This window comes from Eptesicus fuscus, chromosome 25 (genome assembly GCF_027574615.1).
Source record: "Eptesicus fuscus isolate TK198812 chromosome 25, DD_ASM_mEF_20220401, whole genome shotgun sequence".
In the NCBI taxonomy this organism is placed as follows: Eukaryota; Metazoa; Chordata; class Mammalia; order Chiroptera; family Vespertilionidae; genus Eptesicus; species Eptesicus fuscus.
The window spans coordinates 11573675-11591483 of NC_072497.1; the positions used below are offsets into that span (position 1 = coordinate 11573675).

General features: G+C 55.2%; 1 protein-coding gene and 1 non-coding gene across 2 annotated transcripts in view; both read right to left on the reverse strand.

Annotated features, from left to right (window-relative positions):
- Positions 1–17809, reverse strand: part of MTMR10 (myotubularin related protein 10) — a 27801-nt gene continuing 9992 nt past the window's right edge. Inside the window, exons 6-18 of the mRNA XM_054713259.1 lie at positions 16849–16939; positions 12021–12183; positions 10808–10895; positions 10615–10703; positions 9867–9997; positions 9350–9419; positions 7688–7758; positions 6423–6592; positions 4964–5134; positions 4023–4205; positions 2840–3532; positions 2585–2722; positions 1–984 (exon numbers count right to left, since the gene is read on the reverse strand). Of these exons, the coding sequence (XP_054569234.1) occupies positions 2936–3532; positions 4023–4205; positions 4964–5134; positions 6423–6592; positions 7688–7758; positions 9350–9419; positions 9867–9997; positions 10615–10703; positions 10808–10895; positions 12021–12183; positions 16849–16939 (1824 nt within the window). The 3' untranslated portion in view covers positions 1–984; positions 2585–2722; positions 2840–2935. The remainder of the gene's footprint in view (positions 985–2584; positions 2723–2839; positions 3533–4022; positions 4206–4963; positions 5135–6422; positions 6593–7687; positions 7759–9349; positions 9420–9866; positions 9998–10614; positions 10704–10807; positions 10896–12020; positions 12184–16848; positions 16940–17809) is intronic.
- LOC114229188 (small nucleolar RNA SNORA77) lies at positions 5730–5848 on the reverse strand. Its single transcript, XR_003615281.2, has one exon. It is a non-coding gene; the product is annotated as a small nucleolar RNA SNORA77 (small nucleolar RNA).

Sequence of the window (17809 nt, forward strand, 5' to 3'; positions counted from 1 at the left end):
CAGGTTCTGTGGAGTTTATTCGCGGCCAGAACCCCCCTCACGCTCACTGGAACTAGGCCTCCCTTCCGGCTCCTCTGCTTCCCCTCGCGTCAGTCCCTCCAGGCACAAAGGCTGAGCTTTCTCGCCAAGTCCCGTTCAGCTGCTCGAGTGACCGACAGCAGGCCGGCCGCCGCAGGGTGTGGCCCATGGTGCCCACCGGTAGCCCAGGTTAACAGACTTCTTAAATAAAGTTAGACGTTTTTGGTTTTAAAATTGGTTTCTTCACGAAGTAACAGGAAGACATTGTACATCTTTACGTTCCTACCAGAGTCCAGGCTGCGATGGTGCGGCCCAGGCTTCGCACGCAGGGCTGCGGGCCGAGTGGGGCGCTCTCTGGCACGGCACACGGAACCCCCGGGACCTGTCGCCCCGTCCGCGGTGCTCCGAGGTGCCGGGCAGCGGCGAGGGCTAGGACTTAGGCTGTGACGGTTGTTCTTCATATTCTGCCCAGTGAGCTGTGGCACAATAATCATGACACAACTGTCCAGCAAGATACAATGAGAAACCATACCTTACATATGATTATCATACAAAAACACGACATTTCCTATCTGAAACAGTATTAATAGTACCTAGTTTTTTAAGTTGCAAATCAAAACATGACTGAAGGAGCTGACATCAACGTGCGGAGGAAGAAGATGAGAAGTGAGGATCAGAACCCGCCCCAGAGGTCACCAGTTCGCGCTCTGTCACCGTAAGGCAGCAGCTTCGTGGCAGAAGGATCAGTCGTGTCCTGTGGCAGGGCGATCGCTGTGTGTCCTGCGGGGGGTGGGACGGGCTCCCCAAAAGGACTGGGAAGTGTTCAATGGCAATGACTGCTACTGACGTCAATGGAGAAAAGCCCTTTTCCTCCAGGCAACGGACTGGCAGGAACACGGTGTGTCCACCAGGTGATCGCCTAAGACACAGCAGGAACGTCTGTCCCTTTGATTCCAGACACATTATCTAACAGTTTATAAAAGGCGGATAGTTCAATAGAAATAGCTATCTGTGACGTATAACGGTAAAACATACTTTTGAAAACACCTGTTTTAGAAAAGGAAGTCAGCGAACTAGACGCTGTACTATAAAAAATTTATAAAAGCTTAGGATGGCCGAGACCGGTTTGGCTCAGTGGATAGAGCGTCGGCCTGCGGACTCAAGGGTCCCGGGTTCGATTCCGGTCAAGGGCATGTACCTTGATTGCGGGCACATCCCCGGTGGGGGGTGTGCAGGAGGCAGCTGATCGATGTTTCTCTCTCATCGATGTTTCTGGCTTTCTGTCCCTCTCTCTTCCTCTCTGTAAAAAATCAATTAAAAAAAAAAAAAAGAAAAAAAAAAGCTTAGGATGGCAGCTTTAACAAAGTAACAGCCAAACTTGGAAACATTCACCCTTTGAGCGGAATGAGGGTGCTGGGGGCCTGGTGCTGACGTCACCGCCGGCATGAGCTGGGCTCTGGCCACGCGGCTTTGGCTCTCGCGCACAATTTCAAACAAGGGAGCTTCAGACCAACACTCCTCCGCCCGTCCCCTCTGGATACTGCTATCAAAAGCTGTGTGTGTGTGTGTGTGTGTGTGTGTGTGTGTGTGTGTGTAGGCCTCTTGCTATTTATTAAAGTGGCAGGATTCCCAGTGGCCATTTTTACTACTCTTGTTCTCTACTCCTAAGCGTTTTACGAACTTTGTCTGAACCCTAGCTGATTGGGCTCAGTGGATAGAGTGCTGGCCTGCAGACTGAAGGGTCCCGGGTTCAATTCCAGTCAAGGACACATGCCTGAGTTGCAGGTTCAATCACCAGTGTGTGTGTGTGGGGGGGTGCCTGAGGCAGCCGATCAATGGTTCTCTCTCATCACTGATGTTTCGCTCGCTCTCTCTCCCTTTCTATCTGAAATCAATTAAAATTATTTTTTTAAAAAGACTTTGTCTGAGGAACTTTTGTGCTGGTGGCCTGACTCATGACCCCATCAGTGATTTCCCAGAGGAAGTGTCAACAGTGGACCACACTGGACATACAGAGGGGAAAGCCCTCCTTCTGGGGGTGGGCTCAGTGTGGATGGCCTGGCGCCTCGCCCCAGGCCTGGACCCCACAGACCTGCTGTGTCCTTGGGGACTTTCGGGGGGACGGAACGTGGCTTTGGGGACTCCTGCCTATTGGCATGAACTTACTTAGTGTGAAAAGCCTGTTTCAATATGCAGTGGGATTTGAACTTCCTAACCGCAAAAACAAATTCTATTTAACTGTGGTACTCATACCTTCATATTAGCGTCAAAGGCACTTCTAAGTTCCATTATATTATCTACAGCAAATGCTTCTTAAAGTTCACAGTGCATATCGTTTTAAGGCTAGTCCTAAGAAGGTAAGGGCAAACGCACGATTTTAAGACACAGTGATCTCCGGTCCCAAAGCGATGGAAATAAATTACAGTGCTGGACATGGATCCCCGGTGAGTTCAACTAGAGGCGATAGGAAGGTACCAGAGAGAGACACCAATACCTCCTGACGGCAGCTGGGGGTTAGCGATGCTCCCTGAAAAGAGGCTACACACTAACTTCATCCTCTCCTGACCTGTGCTGCTCTGGTTGCTCATCAGAGGGTCAGGTACCCTCCCTAGGCAGCGGGAGAAGGGGTGCGGACACCACCTGATTCACGTGATCACAGTAGTAAGTGTGGAATGCCTGCCTGCAGATCAGCAGTGAGCCGGACCTAGACAACGGAAAAGGACATCGAGACCAAAATGAATGCCTGTCTCCTAGGAACAGCGAGGGAAGCACAACTCAGCACGTTTCCAACATTAGTGCAAATCTCAATGGTTATTCTTACATATAAGATTATTAGGGCTTCAAATGCCTAGGTTAGCAACTCAATTCCGAGGGAAAACATCCCTAGCCCCTCAAAACGTTCAGAAAATACTCCTTTTCAGTCTTCGTTTGCCAGTGTCTCCGTAGATAGCCAGATTTTGGCCCCACTTAAAAACTTGCTCAGTGGTGTTCCTGAAATGCTTCGCCGGCAGAGGTTGCCGACTGGGGAGAAGGGAAACGAGGAGGAGAGGAACTCCGGCGTCCCCGAGGTGTCGTGGGGGCTGCGGGCCCGGAAGTACATCCGGCTCTGGTCCAGCTCGGCGTAGCAGGCCTCCAGCGGGCCGGCCCGGTGCTGCCGGAGCGTCCTGCTCAGCACGTCCACCTCGTCGGCCAGCAGCGAGAGCCGGTGGAAGGCGGTGATGAAGCCCCCGCGATCGATCTGGGCCTCGGGGACCCAGCGGAAGTAGCACAGTTTCCAGAGCTTTATGTGCGTGCCCGACAGATGGGGCAGGAGCACGCCGTGCAGGTCGGCCGGTTTGCAAAGCCACTGTCGGAAGAACTGCTCCAGGCCGCCGTCCTGGCCCTCGGCGTGCGGAGGCGGGTCCGGCCTCACTTGCAAGATGAGTGAGTTCCTCCGTGGGAGTGGTTCTTGGTCACCGAGGAGTCCGTTCCGGAGGGAGGCCGGCACCCCCCGCAGGGTGGAGCTGTAGTTTCTCTGTGGGAGAGAGAGGTTAGCACGGTCCCGGCTTCCCTTTAGAAAGACAGCCCAGGTGCGATGGCAGGTAAGCCCTCGGGGCTACGAGAGACGGGTGGGGCTTCGGCCTGGAGGACTGAGCTCCTGCCACTGCTCCTCCACTGTGGGTGCTATTCCAGGCCTGACCCCACTAGCCTGCACGGGTGGGCGCTGATAGCTAGCCATTACTTTGCCTAAGTGCCAATTTCTAACATTTCTGGCTTGGACCAAATCCAGCCTGGCTGATTCTAGAAGGAACATCAGGCAGTGGACGGGTCTCAGGAGCGGGGGCCCCAGGCCCAGAGCTGTGACCTGCTGACTCTCAGACGCTGCCCAGGCTCCGTGGGCCTCCGGAGCCGAGGAGGAAAAAAGTGCCCGATCCCACAAAGCCTGCCCTGCAGACTCGTCCCGGGAGGGAGCTGACTTATAAGGCTGTGCTGTGGGCGGAGTTTCTGGGGTGCCCCGTCATTACCTTGGTCCGCTTGAAGGCCTTCACGGCGCTGTTGCGCACGCAGGGCGTGCTCCTCCCGACGTACAAGGGGTTGTGGAAGAGGGTGCGGTCCTTCGCGGTGAACTGGAGAGACCAGTCCCACACCGACGGGAACTTCAAACCCTTTTCATCACCCAACTGGATGTTTTTGCTTATAGCAAATTCCTGCAAAATAAAACGTTTGAATCTCTGAAAAAGATACCAAAGGTTTTCTCCCGCGAGTTCCTGGTTTTGGACGGGCCATTCATTCGTCACCACACAATGGACTGTCTGACCCAGAGCCACACGGCCCACGAGCGCGGCACGGCTTCCCTCCATTCGGGCACCTCAGGCCCGAGGACACGTCACACCCTGCGTGAGCGAGCACACGCTCTTCCTGAAGACGGAAGGAAGCTGGCCCCCTGGGCCACGGGGGTGTTCTATGAGAAGTCAGGTCTCCCGCATGTGCTACCGCAAACGTCCACGTTGTCTTACAGTTGCAGCATCTTACCCCGTAAGCCCATGACCATACATTTATGCGGTTACCTGTCAGGTATGAAACTGTCTTTGCTGGTATGCATATATGCATAACCCATGGACACAGGCAACAGGGTGGTGAAGGCCTGGGCCAGGGGGCAGGGGGCAAGGGTGGCTGGAGGGCTCAGTGACGGGAGAGGGGGACATATGTCATATTTCAACAATACAGATTTTTTAAAACAATTTTTAAAAAAAATTAAAACTAAAGCTGCCTCTGGATGGAGCCGCTGCCATCTATCTAAGTGGAGAGCCCACGTCGCCTGTCCAGGGACCGCAGTGCCTGGACCCCACCCAGGGGCAGGGCGGGGGACAGTTCTAAAGGACGTATTTGAAATGCACAGCCACCTGTCCTCGAGTCGCTCTCAATAAGGTGTTAGCAACAGCGCCGCCCGCCGCAGTGCCCTCACCGTGCTCTGCTTCACCCGCTGGTGCGGAGAGTTGAACAGGAAGGTGCCGAACAGGGAGATGCGGGTGCTGTCGCCCAGCACGGCCAGGTAGATCTCGGAGAACTCGAAGGCGGCCGGGTACTGGTCCAGCAGCTGCCACGTGGCGTCCAGGAACAGCAGGAACAGCGGCGACTGGCACGTGGAACCAGAAGGGGGGTTACTAACCGCGTCCTTCGCTTCACACACTTCAAATTCATCGCTGACGTGAGGAAGACATGACTGACAGAACCCTTGGCCCAAAGCCCCGGCCCGCAGCTGAGCTAAGGATCCGAGGACGGATGAAACAGCTCACGTCACCCCCGGGGAGCTCGTTCGGGGGACGAGCACCGCAGCCCGCACTTCCCCGAGGGGCGTGCGAAGCGGAGGCAGCGCACCAACAGGCGTGGGCCCGTAGGACGGGAACAGGGAAATGGGCTGGAGCCTCGCCCGGACCCACTGATTAAGCACATAAAACCCACAGGACACCCACCCAAAACCCAACTCCGTAAATAGCTTTTGGTTGACCCTGCAGGCGCGGCTTCCAGAAACGTCCCGGAGTTTCAGAAAATGACTGGCACCCCAGGCCACAGGCCGGGCCCCAAGGACAGCCGCGGTGCCTCCTCCTGACACAGCCCGGCGACAAGACCTTGCAGGGCCGCTCGCAGCTCCGCGAGGGATCCGAGGCGGCACTGACCCCCAGCCGTGACCAGCATGACCCCTGCACTTCCATTCTGGTTCCCCCGTTTTTAACTGTGTCCCGGGCAGCGGCAGCGCCCTTGACCGGTCAAAGCGGTCCCAGCGCCTGGGATGTTTCTGTGGCGATGGAAAAGCCCCGCCCGGGACTGCGGCCGGGCGCAGTGCGTCTGCGACAAGCCCCCCATTCGTAACACGGGCGCCCGGGGTACGACAACGTGACACTGCCAAGCGGGGTTTTCAACAACCTAACGTGCTGGCCGTCTGCTTTGCGGAAGAGTGAACGCATCTCTTCAAGTATTTTCAACTTAGAGAAACGCCACAGCCACTTCTTTGGATTTCACTTGTGCAGTGACATGACCTTCAGCACATGCCCCACGTGGGCTCGAATCCACTCGTCAGTCCTGGACTGCGGGCTGCGCCGTGTTACGTGCAGCATTTAAAAAGTCCCCCCCGTCACCCGGCCAGCGTGGCTCAGTGGTTGAGCATCGACCTATGAACCAGGAGGTCAGGGTTCGAATGCCTGTCAGGGCACATGCCCGGGTTGCGGGCTCGATCCCCAGTGGGGGTTGTGCGGGAGGCAGCCGATCCATGATTCCTTCTCATCATAGATGTTTCTCTCTCTCTCCCTCTCCCTTCCCCTCGGAAATCAATAAAAATGTATTAAAAATAAAAACAGAAAGCCCCGTCCGTCCCAGGGGAACATCTCCCCGCCCCCGCAGACGGGCGTCAGCATGAGCTGCGTTACCTCCTTCTCCGACCTCTTCAGGTGGTTGCACCTGTCCAGGAACTGGTACCCCGACATCACCCACTCCTTCTGTATCAGACTCTGGAACCCGGGGATGGTCCTGAAGTAGGGATCCAGCATCACTTGCACAAGAGACGCAACAATGCAGCTCAAGTCTCTGCCCTCCTCCTCTGTCAGAAACGGAGAGAAAGTGAGGACACGGAGAGTGCGGAGGACGGGAAGGAAGGGAGGTGGGCGAGTCTGTGTTCTGTGAGGGGTCAGCAATTCTCAAACAGTAGGCCTAAACAATTTTCTTAAGTAATAACAAAAAGCCCTCTAAAACTGTATACTTACTAAAAATTACTGACTTCTACATTCAGAGAGGGTGAGTTTTGCAGTACGTAAGTTGTACCTCAATAAACTTTAAGAAAACACATCTGGTAAGGCAGTGGTAGTCGAGCGCGGGCCATTTGCATCACAGCAAACGCCGGGCAGGCGTGCCGAGTGGAACCGAGCAGCGGCTGTGACACCCACTGGTGAGCGAGATGCTCCCTACGGGCTCCGCGTGCCCGAGCTCACATCTGACTGTACCGCCAGCCGCGGCCGGCAAGAGTGCACTGCTACTGCTCCCCGGGCTTTTAAGTATCTTTACTGAAGCCGCGGCATTGGACAGCGGGCAGAAATACTTCTGTGAGCTTCGGCAGCACTGTGTATTCACATCCTATGCAATGTGACTTAGTGTATCATCGGGAAGCTCGTGCTTTATCAAACCTTATCCATAAGCTTAGCAATTCCATTGGCATGGAGTTATTCAATACGTAAGTACATTTTGCTAACGGAAAGATCTTATGTTGCAATTATTCCTGCTAACCAGCAGACAAATTCACATTACTGGCTATCCGCCTAGGTCAATTTCTTGGCACCAAACTGTTCCTTTAGAGGCACACTGAGCCGGAGCCGGAGCCGGAGCGTTTGCACCACCACCGGTTTGAATGAGGCAGATGGCACGATTACAGAGAGCATGCGTGGCCAAGACTGACACTCGGCGTGACTCCATAAGGCCTGGGAGCGCCTTCCCCAGCGCAGGGGGGAGGATGCACACCGGCAGGAAGCCGCCTCCCTCCCGCTCGCCCACGTGCAGGCTTTGTGCCGTGCTCTAACGTGTGAGACCTGCAGTGTGTTTGGTGGCAGTGTCGTCAGTAGGAGATGGCTGAGATTACAGACACGGACGTGAACGTGGACGGCGGTGCCACGCTGGCTGGTGACGGACCACAGCAGTGAGTTACCTTGGAGGACCACAGAGACCCGCCTGCTTTCTAGGGTGTACACAAGTTCTGCTGAGTGTCTCAGGAATGCCCTGGGGAGCGGAGAGAAAAAATACTGTGAAAAACCCCATTTCCACGATAAAGATTTTTTTTAAAGTCCTTGAAATCAAGCAAATCTAATCTTTCACTATACACATTTGTATTCTCCATAACCTTTGTGAACTTCATCAGTATTTATGTGATTCTTCAACAGAGGACAGTCTGGTTTTTCTATCAGGGAAATTCACTGACCTTTCAGAGAAGAAAAGAGTTGATTTAGACAACATTCTTGAAATGATGAGAGACAGAGATAGAGAGAGATCAGGGGCTGCCAGGGAGCAGGGTTGGGGGGAGTGGGCGTGTGACTAAATGGGCAGGAGGGAGCCTGTGGTGATGGGGTTGTGCTTTGACGGTGGCGGTGCTCACAGGGATGTAGACATGTGATAAAACCACACAGAACCCTCCCCAAACCCCCTCCCCCGCCACGAGCATGTATAGCTGCTGAAGTGAGGAGGCCTGTAGCCTGTACCCTGTCGATTTCCTGGCTGCCGGACCACAGCCAAGTTTCATAAGATGCGGCCATGTTGGAGGCTGGGGGAAGACGCTGGCTCTTTGAACTCTTTTTGCATCTCCTGTGAGTCTGTAATTCTCTATCTATATATAAAACCCTAATATGCAAATGGATCGGACGGCGGAACCGAACAACGGGTCGCTATGATATGCACTGGCCAGCAGGGGGTGTGCGCGAACATGGCGGGCGTCAGCCCCAGAGGGATGGTGGAGCAGGGGAGCGGGGGCGCCAGACCAAGGCGGGGCACCAGTCGCTGTTATCGGGGCAAGCCTCTGGGGCTTACTAAAAATTCTTTGCTCCCGCGCATCGCGGTCCCACCCAGCACTTGCACCTGCTGCCGGCCCGGATCACTAGGCACCATCAGCGGGTGCAAGCGGCAGCTGCCAGCCCCGATTGCCCCTCAGGGCTTCTCCACCTCCCCATGCTCCTGAGGGGCGATTGGGGCTAGCAGCCGCCACTCACACCCACTGCCAGTGGCCAGCGCTGGTCCTGATGGCTTGGTGCTGGCAGCAGGTGCGAGTGGCGGCTGCCAGCCCTGATTGCCCCTCAGGGCTTCTCCACCTCCCCCTGCTCCTGAGGGGCGATTGGGGCTGGAAGCCGCCACTCACACCCACTGCCAGTGGCCAGCGCTGGTCCTGATGGCTTGGTGCTGGCAGCAGATGCGAGTGGCGGCTGCCAGCCCTGATTGCTCCTCAGGGCTCCTCTACTTCCCCCTGCTCCTGAGGGGCGATCGGGGCAGCAGCTGCCGTTTCCACCTGCTGATGGCACTGGACCCGCTCACACGCGCTGCTGGCGCCGGCCCCAATTGCTCTGTGCCGTCAGTGGGTGCAAGCGGGGCCAGCGCTGTCAGCGCATGGGAGCGGCGGGGGCAGGAGTGGGTCTGCCAGCAGACGGGACCGGGGGGCCTTGGTGGGAGGGGCTGGGTGGGGGCGCAGAGGATTGGCCAAGACCTGCCCCTGTGCCCACCTCAAACTCGAGGCCCACAGTTCCTTTCAAGGTGCATGCATTCGTGCACTGGGCCCCTAGTTTCAAAATATAAAGTCAAAGAAAAAGAGGAAAGTAGTTGTACAAACCTCACATATTCTAGCCACCGAGTGCTTTCCAGTGAGGATAACCATCTCTCTTCAGTTTCTTCAAAAGGCTCTGTAATAAACACATCATTATATAAGCATGCAGTTACACTCACACACACACACACACACACACACACACACACACACAAAGATACGCTTTCAGGCGTTTTAAGCTTAATTTTACGATTAATACCAGAGTAAGTGGAAAGTGGCTTAAATCTCAGTGTGTCCATATGGCAGCAAGTTGTTTTTTCATAAAAGCACCCCACCCTGCCTGTCATGATTTCAAGGTGATTTATTGGGCTCATTTTCCCTCCCAAACGGAAAGCATTTGTTTGCAGTTTATTCTCCTGACCTTCTCATACAGTAATAATTTGTACAAACATTTCAATAAACCTCTACTTAAATAAATCTATTTCTACAATTTTAAGGAATATCACTTTTTCTGACATGCCTCATACAATGCTGTATTCCCCCATTCACTACGCACACAAATATAAAATAAAGAAGACGTTACCGTTAACACACAGCTGTTTAAGTTTTATGAAAGCCGCTTGTATTTCTTGGATGTTGGGCAGGGTCTTATCCAAATCTGACTTATAAACATCACTTCTCTGCGGGTGACTCTTAGTTATTGCATTACAAATCCTAATGAAACAAAATCCTTTAGTCACTGTCACTCATTTATTCCACATGCATTTCCTGAACACCTCCTATGAGCCAATCACTGCCCTAAGAGCTGGGGACAGAGAGACGAACAAGACAGGCCAGGCCTCCGCCGCCATGGGTTTCCCTTCCTGGGGGAGGTGGGGGGAAATGAGGAACTAGCGGGCTGTGGTGAGCCCCGAGGGTAGTGTGTTCAGGTGAGCGCAGGCGAGTCCCGGCCCCGTGGTTAGAAAAGCCCCCGTGTAGCTGATGCTGAAGCCAAACCCGAGAAGACTAGGAGGCATTGCAGACTTGGGGGAAAGGGTTCTAGATGACGGACAGCTGGTGCAAAGGGCCTGTGGCAGGACCGAGCTGAGAGGACGTGTGTGAAGTGACAGGAGGAGGTGATGGCTCGGACACAGGAAGGAAAGAGAAAGAGGAAGGCATCAGGAGGGACCCAAGGTTCTGAGAGCAGCTGAGAGAGGGGCGGTGGCCCTGTCTGGAGATGGCCTTGGACATGGTGAGCTGACGGGGCTTCTGAGCTTCTTCTCTAGGCCTGGGGTGAACTAACACGACCAGCCAGTCCCACTACTGTCAGCAGGTCCCTGTGTGGTGAGCACCTCTGGTCGATCTTCCGCTGCTGCAGCAGGTCCTTGACGAGGGCCGTCCGCACCAGGGCACTGCCGTTCGGGTGGCTCCAGCTCCAGAGCTAGAACGGAAGAGAGCCTCGCGTGACCGGGCGGGAGACAGGGCCTCGCGGGACCGGGTGGGAAATGGGCACCCGTGCTCTGAAACCCAACAGCTGTCACTCACCGGCATCCTTCTTCCAACGAAAGAGTGGGAAAAGGTCTTCAGGTCCTGGTCGGCCAAGGAGCTGGGCACCACGAAGTACTCTGGAAGGCTGAGGGCAGAAAGCAAACCACACCATCAGGCCCCGTGCTTTGGGCAGGGGCAGGGTGCCCGTGACCCCACGTGTAGTCAAACCCATTCCTCCCCACTGAATGTGCACCCCACTTCGCAGCCACCCGGTGGACACCGTGAGGACACTGACCGTCCCAGGATGGCAGGGAAAAGCCAAAGGAGCATGGGAATGTTACCCAGAAGGACTACCAAGCTAACAGGACTGAGAAGCATACCCACCTTTGTTCTCCTGACGGCTAAGGCACCTGAAACCCAGCAAACCACAAACCTCCCAAGAAGCTCCAGCGCCCTCCCCACTCCCTCCTCCCTCCTCCCCATCCAAAGACAGGCCGACTCCAGGGCGCCATCTGACAGCAGTTTCTCGTGGGCAGCCCCGTGCCACACAAGACACCTCCTCTCTCTTTCCTCCACGCGGCCGGGCAGGCGGACAGGCAGGCCTCGCTGGCCCAGGCAGGTGCTTCTCAACACGGCCGGGCTGGCTGCCACTGGGCCCTGCCAGTCACATCACCGTGACGCCCAGACCCACGGGATGGAGCAGGAGGTGCAAAGCGCCACCCACTGAGCGAGCCCCTGGCCAAAACCCTGAACCCGAATCTAATGAGTCCCCAGTTAAACCTCTGGATGGAGCGAACACGCTACAGGAAGCGCAGGAGGCAGAGGAACACACTGAAGGCCACCGCTGGGAAAAGCCAGCAATATCGAGAAAGTGGAACATTCTACAGAACAAATGATCAGGTTTTGAAAAAAAAAAAAAAGGCAGTTAACGGGGTGGGCGGGGACTGTCCTCCATCTAAAGGCCGAGAGTCCTCCCAAACAAGGTCAGTGTGTCCCTGACCTTGACAAACTGACCATAAGACTTTTACAAGATGCAAACTGCCCTCCCCCCCCCACACACACACACGCACACACGGACTGGATGACCCACGCAGTAGGAAGGCTTGCCCACTTCTTCCAGTGGAGACTGGTGCTGTCGTTATGTTAAAAAAGGCCCTCATCGTCACTATAAAGTATCCACTAAAGCATTATTAACAACTACCCGCACATCACAGCCGGAAGTGATCTGTGCCCGCAGAGCCTGGTTGTCACGCGTGGAGCCGGGACTCACCACGTGGATATCATGTAGCCCTCGTTAACGGAGCACACTCTCCACCCGGAGGCGCCCGTCCGCTTGACCTCGCGGTCCCAGTCGGAGTACGTCTCAAAGAGGGGCGTCTTCTGGCTGCTGCCAGCCCCACCGCCGCCCGTGGGGATCCCGTTGAGTGTGCTGGCTACAAGAAAAAGCAGCGTTATTGGGTGTTTTCAGTCTCGTCTCCAACATGCCCGTCCTCTCTGTCGCAAACACCCTCAGGTGGCACCTCCTCCCTCTTGTCCTGTGAGTCTCTCCAAGAGGGTCTCCCTCCTCCCAGCAGCCTGACCCGGCGCCCTCTCTCAGAGCACTCCCTCCGTGCTGTCCTCGCCGCCCCCTCCTGAGCCCCTTCCCGTCCTGGCTCCGTCTCCAGTGCCTCCCTGGTCACTCTGGACCGCGCCAGCATTTCCCTCCTCTCTTTCCCGGCCACCTGCCCCAGCGCTTCCTCGCCCTTTACCGTCTCCTTAGCGTCCATTGTCTCCCACCCCTGCCGTTCTGTGGAAGCCATTCTCGAGCCTCCCTCATCCCTCTGCCCCAAATCGTGGCGAAATCCAGGTCATTGCTCCTTTCCTCCACCCACAGGCACCTCTGCTCCCAGGCCATCAAACCATCACCTTCTAACAGGCCTTCCCCCGCTGCTGCGGCTCACCGCACAGTTCTCTTCTCCATCCACTGCTTTCCTGGGCCGAGCCCACAGGGATCCCTCGCCCTGCACCGGAGAGCCGGGCCCTACGGCACTCGGCGGGAAGGCCTGGGCTCGAAGCTCCGGAGCAGGAGCCCTCCCTACCGGGAGCACTGCTCTCCTGGGAGCACGCCCACAGCCCGGGAAGAGGTCCCAGCAGTCAGCCCGCCTCCTGCCAGTCTGGTGGCAGAGGGCACACCTTTCTGGTCCAGCGTCTCCTGTCTCCCAGGGCGAGGTGCACGGTGGCAGGCCTCCCAGCTGACACCCCGACACTGCTGCGCTGCACTTGTCACAGCGGGCCTGCCCTGGCTTTCCCGTTATTCCCGGTACAGCCATGTCCAGGAAGAGGCCACACCCATCCCAACACTGTATTCACTGAGCGGGCGGCTCTGGATTATGAAGGGTCTTCGTGCCAGGCGAGGAATCTGGAATTCTATGCCGTAAATGGGGTGGGGAACGGCCAGCCCTCGGCTGCAGAAGACCCAGGATATCACTCGGCCTGGCCCTGCCAAGGCAGCGGGGGTGAGTTAACTGACCCCACAGAGCAGGCTGATTTTTAAGCTGACAGTTCTGTATGCCCGCAGCTGATGTCATAAGGACCCAATGGCCCTTGGCAGGAAAAAGGTTCCCCACCCCTCGCCCCCGCTGTAAGTGCCTCAGAACTGCCCACTGGTTCTGACTTTGAAGAACGGAAGCGCTAACCCTAAGCACGCACGCTGGAGACCCATCCATCTCGCAGCCTCCCCCAGAACGCAGGACCTGCACGGAATTCCCAGGCAATGCCCTCTGTGGCCACACTGGTCCCAAGAACCACATCCCACAGAAAGAGCCTCGATACTGAAAACCCAAGTGACCAAGGTGAAGGGGGGACCCATGTGAGGGGCTTGGCCGTGCAGGGAACACCTGGCAGAGTTTAACACCTGCTTGTGATGGAAAACCACCAACTAGCAAACCAGAACAAGAGGGAATTTCCTTCACTTGAGAGAGGGATTCATCAGAAACCCACAGCAAGCAGCATCCGAACCAACACCCGGAACAGACGGCCTGTCATCACCTCCCTTCCACATGCCCCCGAGGTCCTCGCCGCACGAGGCCATCGCCACCAGCCAGCAGCAGGGAGCTCACGCTCAGTTCGGTGAGGCTGTGGCGGCGGCCTGGCAGCACACTCCCCGCTGAGTCTAAAACCGAGCCCCGTTCAGGGCTCTGACGTTACGGGCTTCAGTGCGCCAGGCCGAGACCTCGCCACCTCTGGGTGAAAAGAAAGCCCGTCGCTCCGATGACGCTGCGGAATTGGATGCCGTGAAGAAGGCGAAGGCAGAGCGGTGACCACTCAGATGCTTCAGATGCTTGAGGAGGTGAGTCAGCACAGGGGCTCGAACCCGGGCCGTGACCTTGGGGGCCACGCGGTAGGTGAGGAACCTCGAGTGTGAGGGAGACAGCTGCACTGGGGTCTGAAAGACTGACAAGCAACAAACTTGGAGTCCCTATCCCGCCTCCAGTGAACTGGCCCCGAGTGTGAAAGTTTCCAACAAACACGAGGGGAGTGAACCCTGGGACCTGTGTTAACAGGAAGATGAGCCTCACAGAAAACGCGCTGTCCTGCTGGGAGGCCGCGGCATTTCGAGTACGTCGCGGACTAGCGCTGCTCGCTGGGGCCGAAGGTCATGCATGAGGCTGGCAATCCTTCAGGAGCAGACCCTGACGCCTTATCGCCTTACAACAAGGATGAGCCTGTGCTTTTCGGATAGCATCTGCCCAATCAGCTGACAGAGCAAAACAGCCTTGTGGCTTCTTTCCAGGTCAAAGGCACCATTGTTCCCCGGGCCGCGGTGACGAGCGGCGTGCGCTGGGGGTGCGTGCAGCTCGCGGAGCTCCAGGACCGCACAGAAGGCCGGTGACTGCGGAGCGTCTCGGAGATGCTCTGCGCTCGTTACCACCTCCGTCACTGCCACCCTGTGGGGGAACAGCTCTGAGTGAGAGCCCAGGGCCATCTAAGACTCCTCAGAGAACGCAGGGACATCCTCCCCCTCAGGCCTTCCTTGTGCAAACAGCTCTGTCACCGACCTGCCTGCAAAAAGGGACTTCTCTAACCCGCCCCTGAGCCCAGATGCCATCCAGAGGCTCCGGTGGGTACTGGGCCTCTCTCACTCATGGTCGTGGCCTCTGACTGCAGAGTGTGGGAGTCTCAGGCTCCGTCAGATCCTAAAGAAGCCGCTGATGCTGCTGCAACAGCACGGAGGGCGTCACAGGCTGTGAGGAACCTCACAGAACACTGGCCAAGTGTCACGCTTAGGAAGTACTTGTCCGAGGAGGAGGAGCCTGACGGATGTGAATGAAATGCTCCTGAACGCTTTAAGCATGTATCAATGTTATCAACAAGCTACATGCAAGAGGATACAGAGAACTGACTGATGCACACAAGGAAATTCAGGGGAGGGCTCTGGGCTGAATAAACTACCTGAGGTCTCATTAACCCAGAGACACCCCAGGACTGGAGGAAGAAAACCGAAAGTCAGTGAAGCAGCAGCAGGTCAGCCAATGCAGAACGAAGCTCCTGTGACTGAGGTTGGGACCTGTACGCTGGGCTCCGCCGTTTCTACCAGAAAAGAAGCATCAGCAAGAACTGGCCTGGATCATCAAGAAATGTAAGCGGGAATCAGAGACTCTCCTACCACTCCTGTACCCCTGAAACATCCCTTCCTGCTGCTGTCCTTGACCATGACCCTGATGATCACATCGACAGCTCGGGCTGACCCAAAGGGAGACTCTATGCTGCTTTTACACAATAAGGAGTTTCTTTATGTTCAGAAGTGAACTTAAATCAACTGCGCTGTTCAAGTCTAGATTACAATTAGTTATATTTTGGTAAGAAACTGTCATACTCTATAAACACTGTGCCACGAGGAAAAAGCTCCGTCTGACAAGCATGACCTTCACGTGTCCTCCATGAAAGATCCTTCCCAGGTGTCTTCCAAAGCAGTGAGACTGCCCTTATGCCTCATGCAATGCAGGTACTGTTCCCACATCTTAATGCATTTACAATCGAGTGATACTCCGGTACATTTTACTCCACAGATTACCTAAATTACTACCATATGTTTTAAGGCAACAAAATGTCAAGACCAGTACAATTAATAATTTATAAGATCCCTCCAGACCATGCTGGGTGAATGGACCTTTCACTATAAACATGTAACTGATTTATTTTTCTCCCGTGAAGAGGGGGCGACCATATGACTCAGTAAGCAGGCGATCGTGCGGTCACGAGCCCACAAGGGGCTAATGTAAGATATGACCTCTTCATTTTCTCTCCATCCTTTTATGAGGTTTTAAGAAATGGTTGATTAAAATTACATTCGTATATAGAACTAATGCACAGAATTACATGACCATCTGGACTTCTCCGTGGTGATGTCAGTGCCGACACAAATATGTGGACAGAACTATTTTACATTTATAAAAACTGCCTCGCTCTAGCCCATTTGGCTCAGTGGATAGAGCGTCGGCCTGCGGACTGAAGGGTCCCGGGTTCGATTCTGGTCAAGGGTGAGTACCTCAGTTGCAGGCTCGATCCCTGGCCCTGGGTGCATGCAGGAGGCAACCAATCGGTGTGTCTCTCTTATCATCGATATTTCTCTCTCTCTCTCCCCGTCTCCCTTCCTCTATGGAATCAATAAATCAAACCCTTCCTCTTCCTTCCGCCAATCTCATCCTGTTGTGAAGTCCACTAAAAAGTGTCCCCACCTCAGCTTCTGAAATCACACCTAGCCAGAAAAGACTGTGCGTTTCAAACATCTCTTCATTTCCTGCAGGTTTCTTAAAAGATGAGATTAACTTAAGCTACAACTGGCAAAGGAAGAATGCACCCATCCCCGTCATAAACACAAGCCGAGGCCGTGGCAGACGTGGGCCCACTTCCTGTGACGGCTGCTCACGGGCTCTGCCTGCCGCGGCTTCAGGAACCCCGACCAGCCCCGTGTCTGCACACAGCGCTTCCTCTCTCCGGGCGGAAGCTAGCACTCCCACAACCCCCAAGGCGCATGTCGCAGGCGGCTTCTGAGGAACACAGAATAAACCGACACCATGCAGAGGGACAGTCACAATATGGAACGTTTTCATATTTACCTGAGTTGTGGTATTTTTTCCCAACATATTCAAATGCAAAGAGTAGCTGGAGGTCTGTTGGCTGGGAATAATGAGCTATGGCAAGGCACACCTAGGAAAGATTCTGCATTTAGAATTCCAAGTTAACACACGAGGTCAATGCAATGTACGTTAAGGCTTGGTTGTGGGCGCATCTTGGGGCAGTGACTTCCATGCTGTTCTGGGGACCTGGAATGTGGGAGAGCCCCGGGGCCAGGTTCTCACTCACTGCTGCGCCCCAGACACTGTTTCACCTTCAGTGAGTAGATGGTATGCAGCAAGTGCTCACTGAGTTGAATTGTAACAGGAAAGTAATTTTATTCAAATAAATGACCCTTGAAAACTAGAGAAGCATTCTCCCACACCCACTCCGAAAAAAGAGAAAGCCTCGGCTTGCGCATCTGCAAAATGGAGACATCGCTAGAACCGGGCAGGAATCGCTCGCCCTGATGCGCGCGTGGCCTCCGGGGGAGCGCCAGACGTGAAATGCGCTGCTCCTCCTTCGTAGCTGCTGCTGGCAGAACGCCCTGTGCTGACCAGGCCCTGGACTGGATGGTGGGAGGAAACCCTCTGAGGTGAGCGAGAAGGAAGAAGCTGAAGACAGTGCAAGGAGGATAGCAGAGCCCTTACTGAGAAAGAGTTAAGATGGTCCAGCAGGAAAAGCACGAAGCCGCACGACATACTGTGGACAGTGGGCGAGCAAGAAAGGTGTTGCCAGTTGTTAGTTTGGGGGGGGGCTGATGCAAATCCCATGAACTGGTCGGTATGTGTCAGCTTCTGGCTTTAGAATGAGAAGCTTCCTACAGAACGCTTCCTGTCTTACTGACATACACCGCTAAGAAGACGGAGGTCACTGTTAGTTTTAGTGTTGACCAAAACAAGAACCACCAACTTCCCGAAACGTCAGTAACATCTCTGTCCTCAGGGCCTGCAGCGCAGCCTC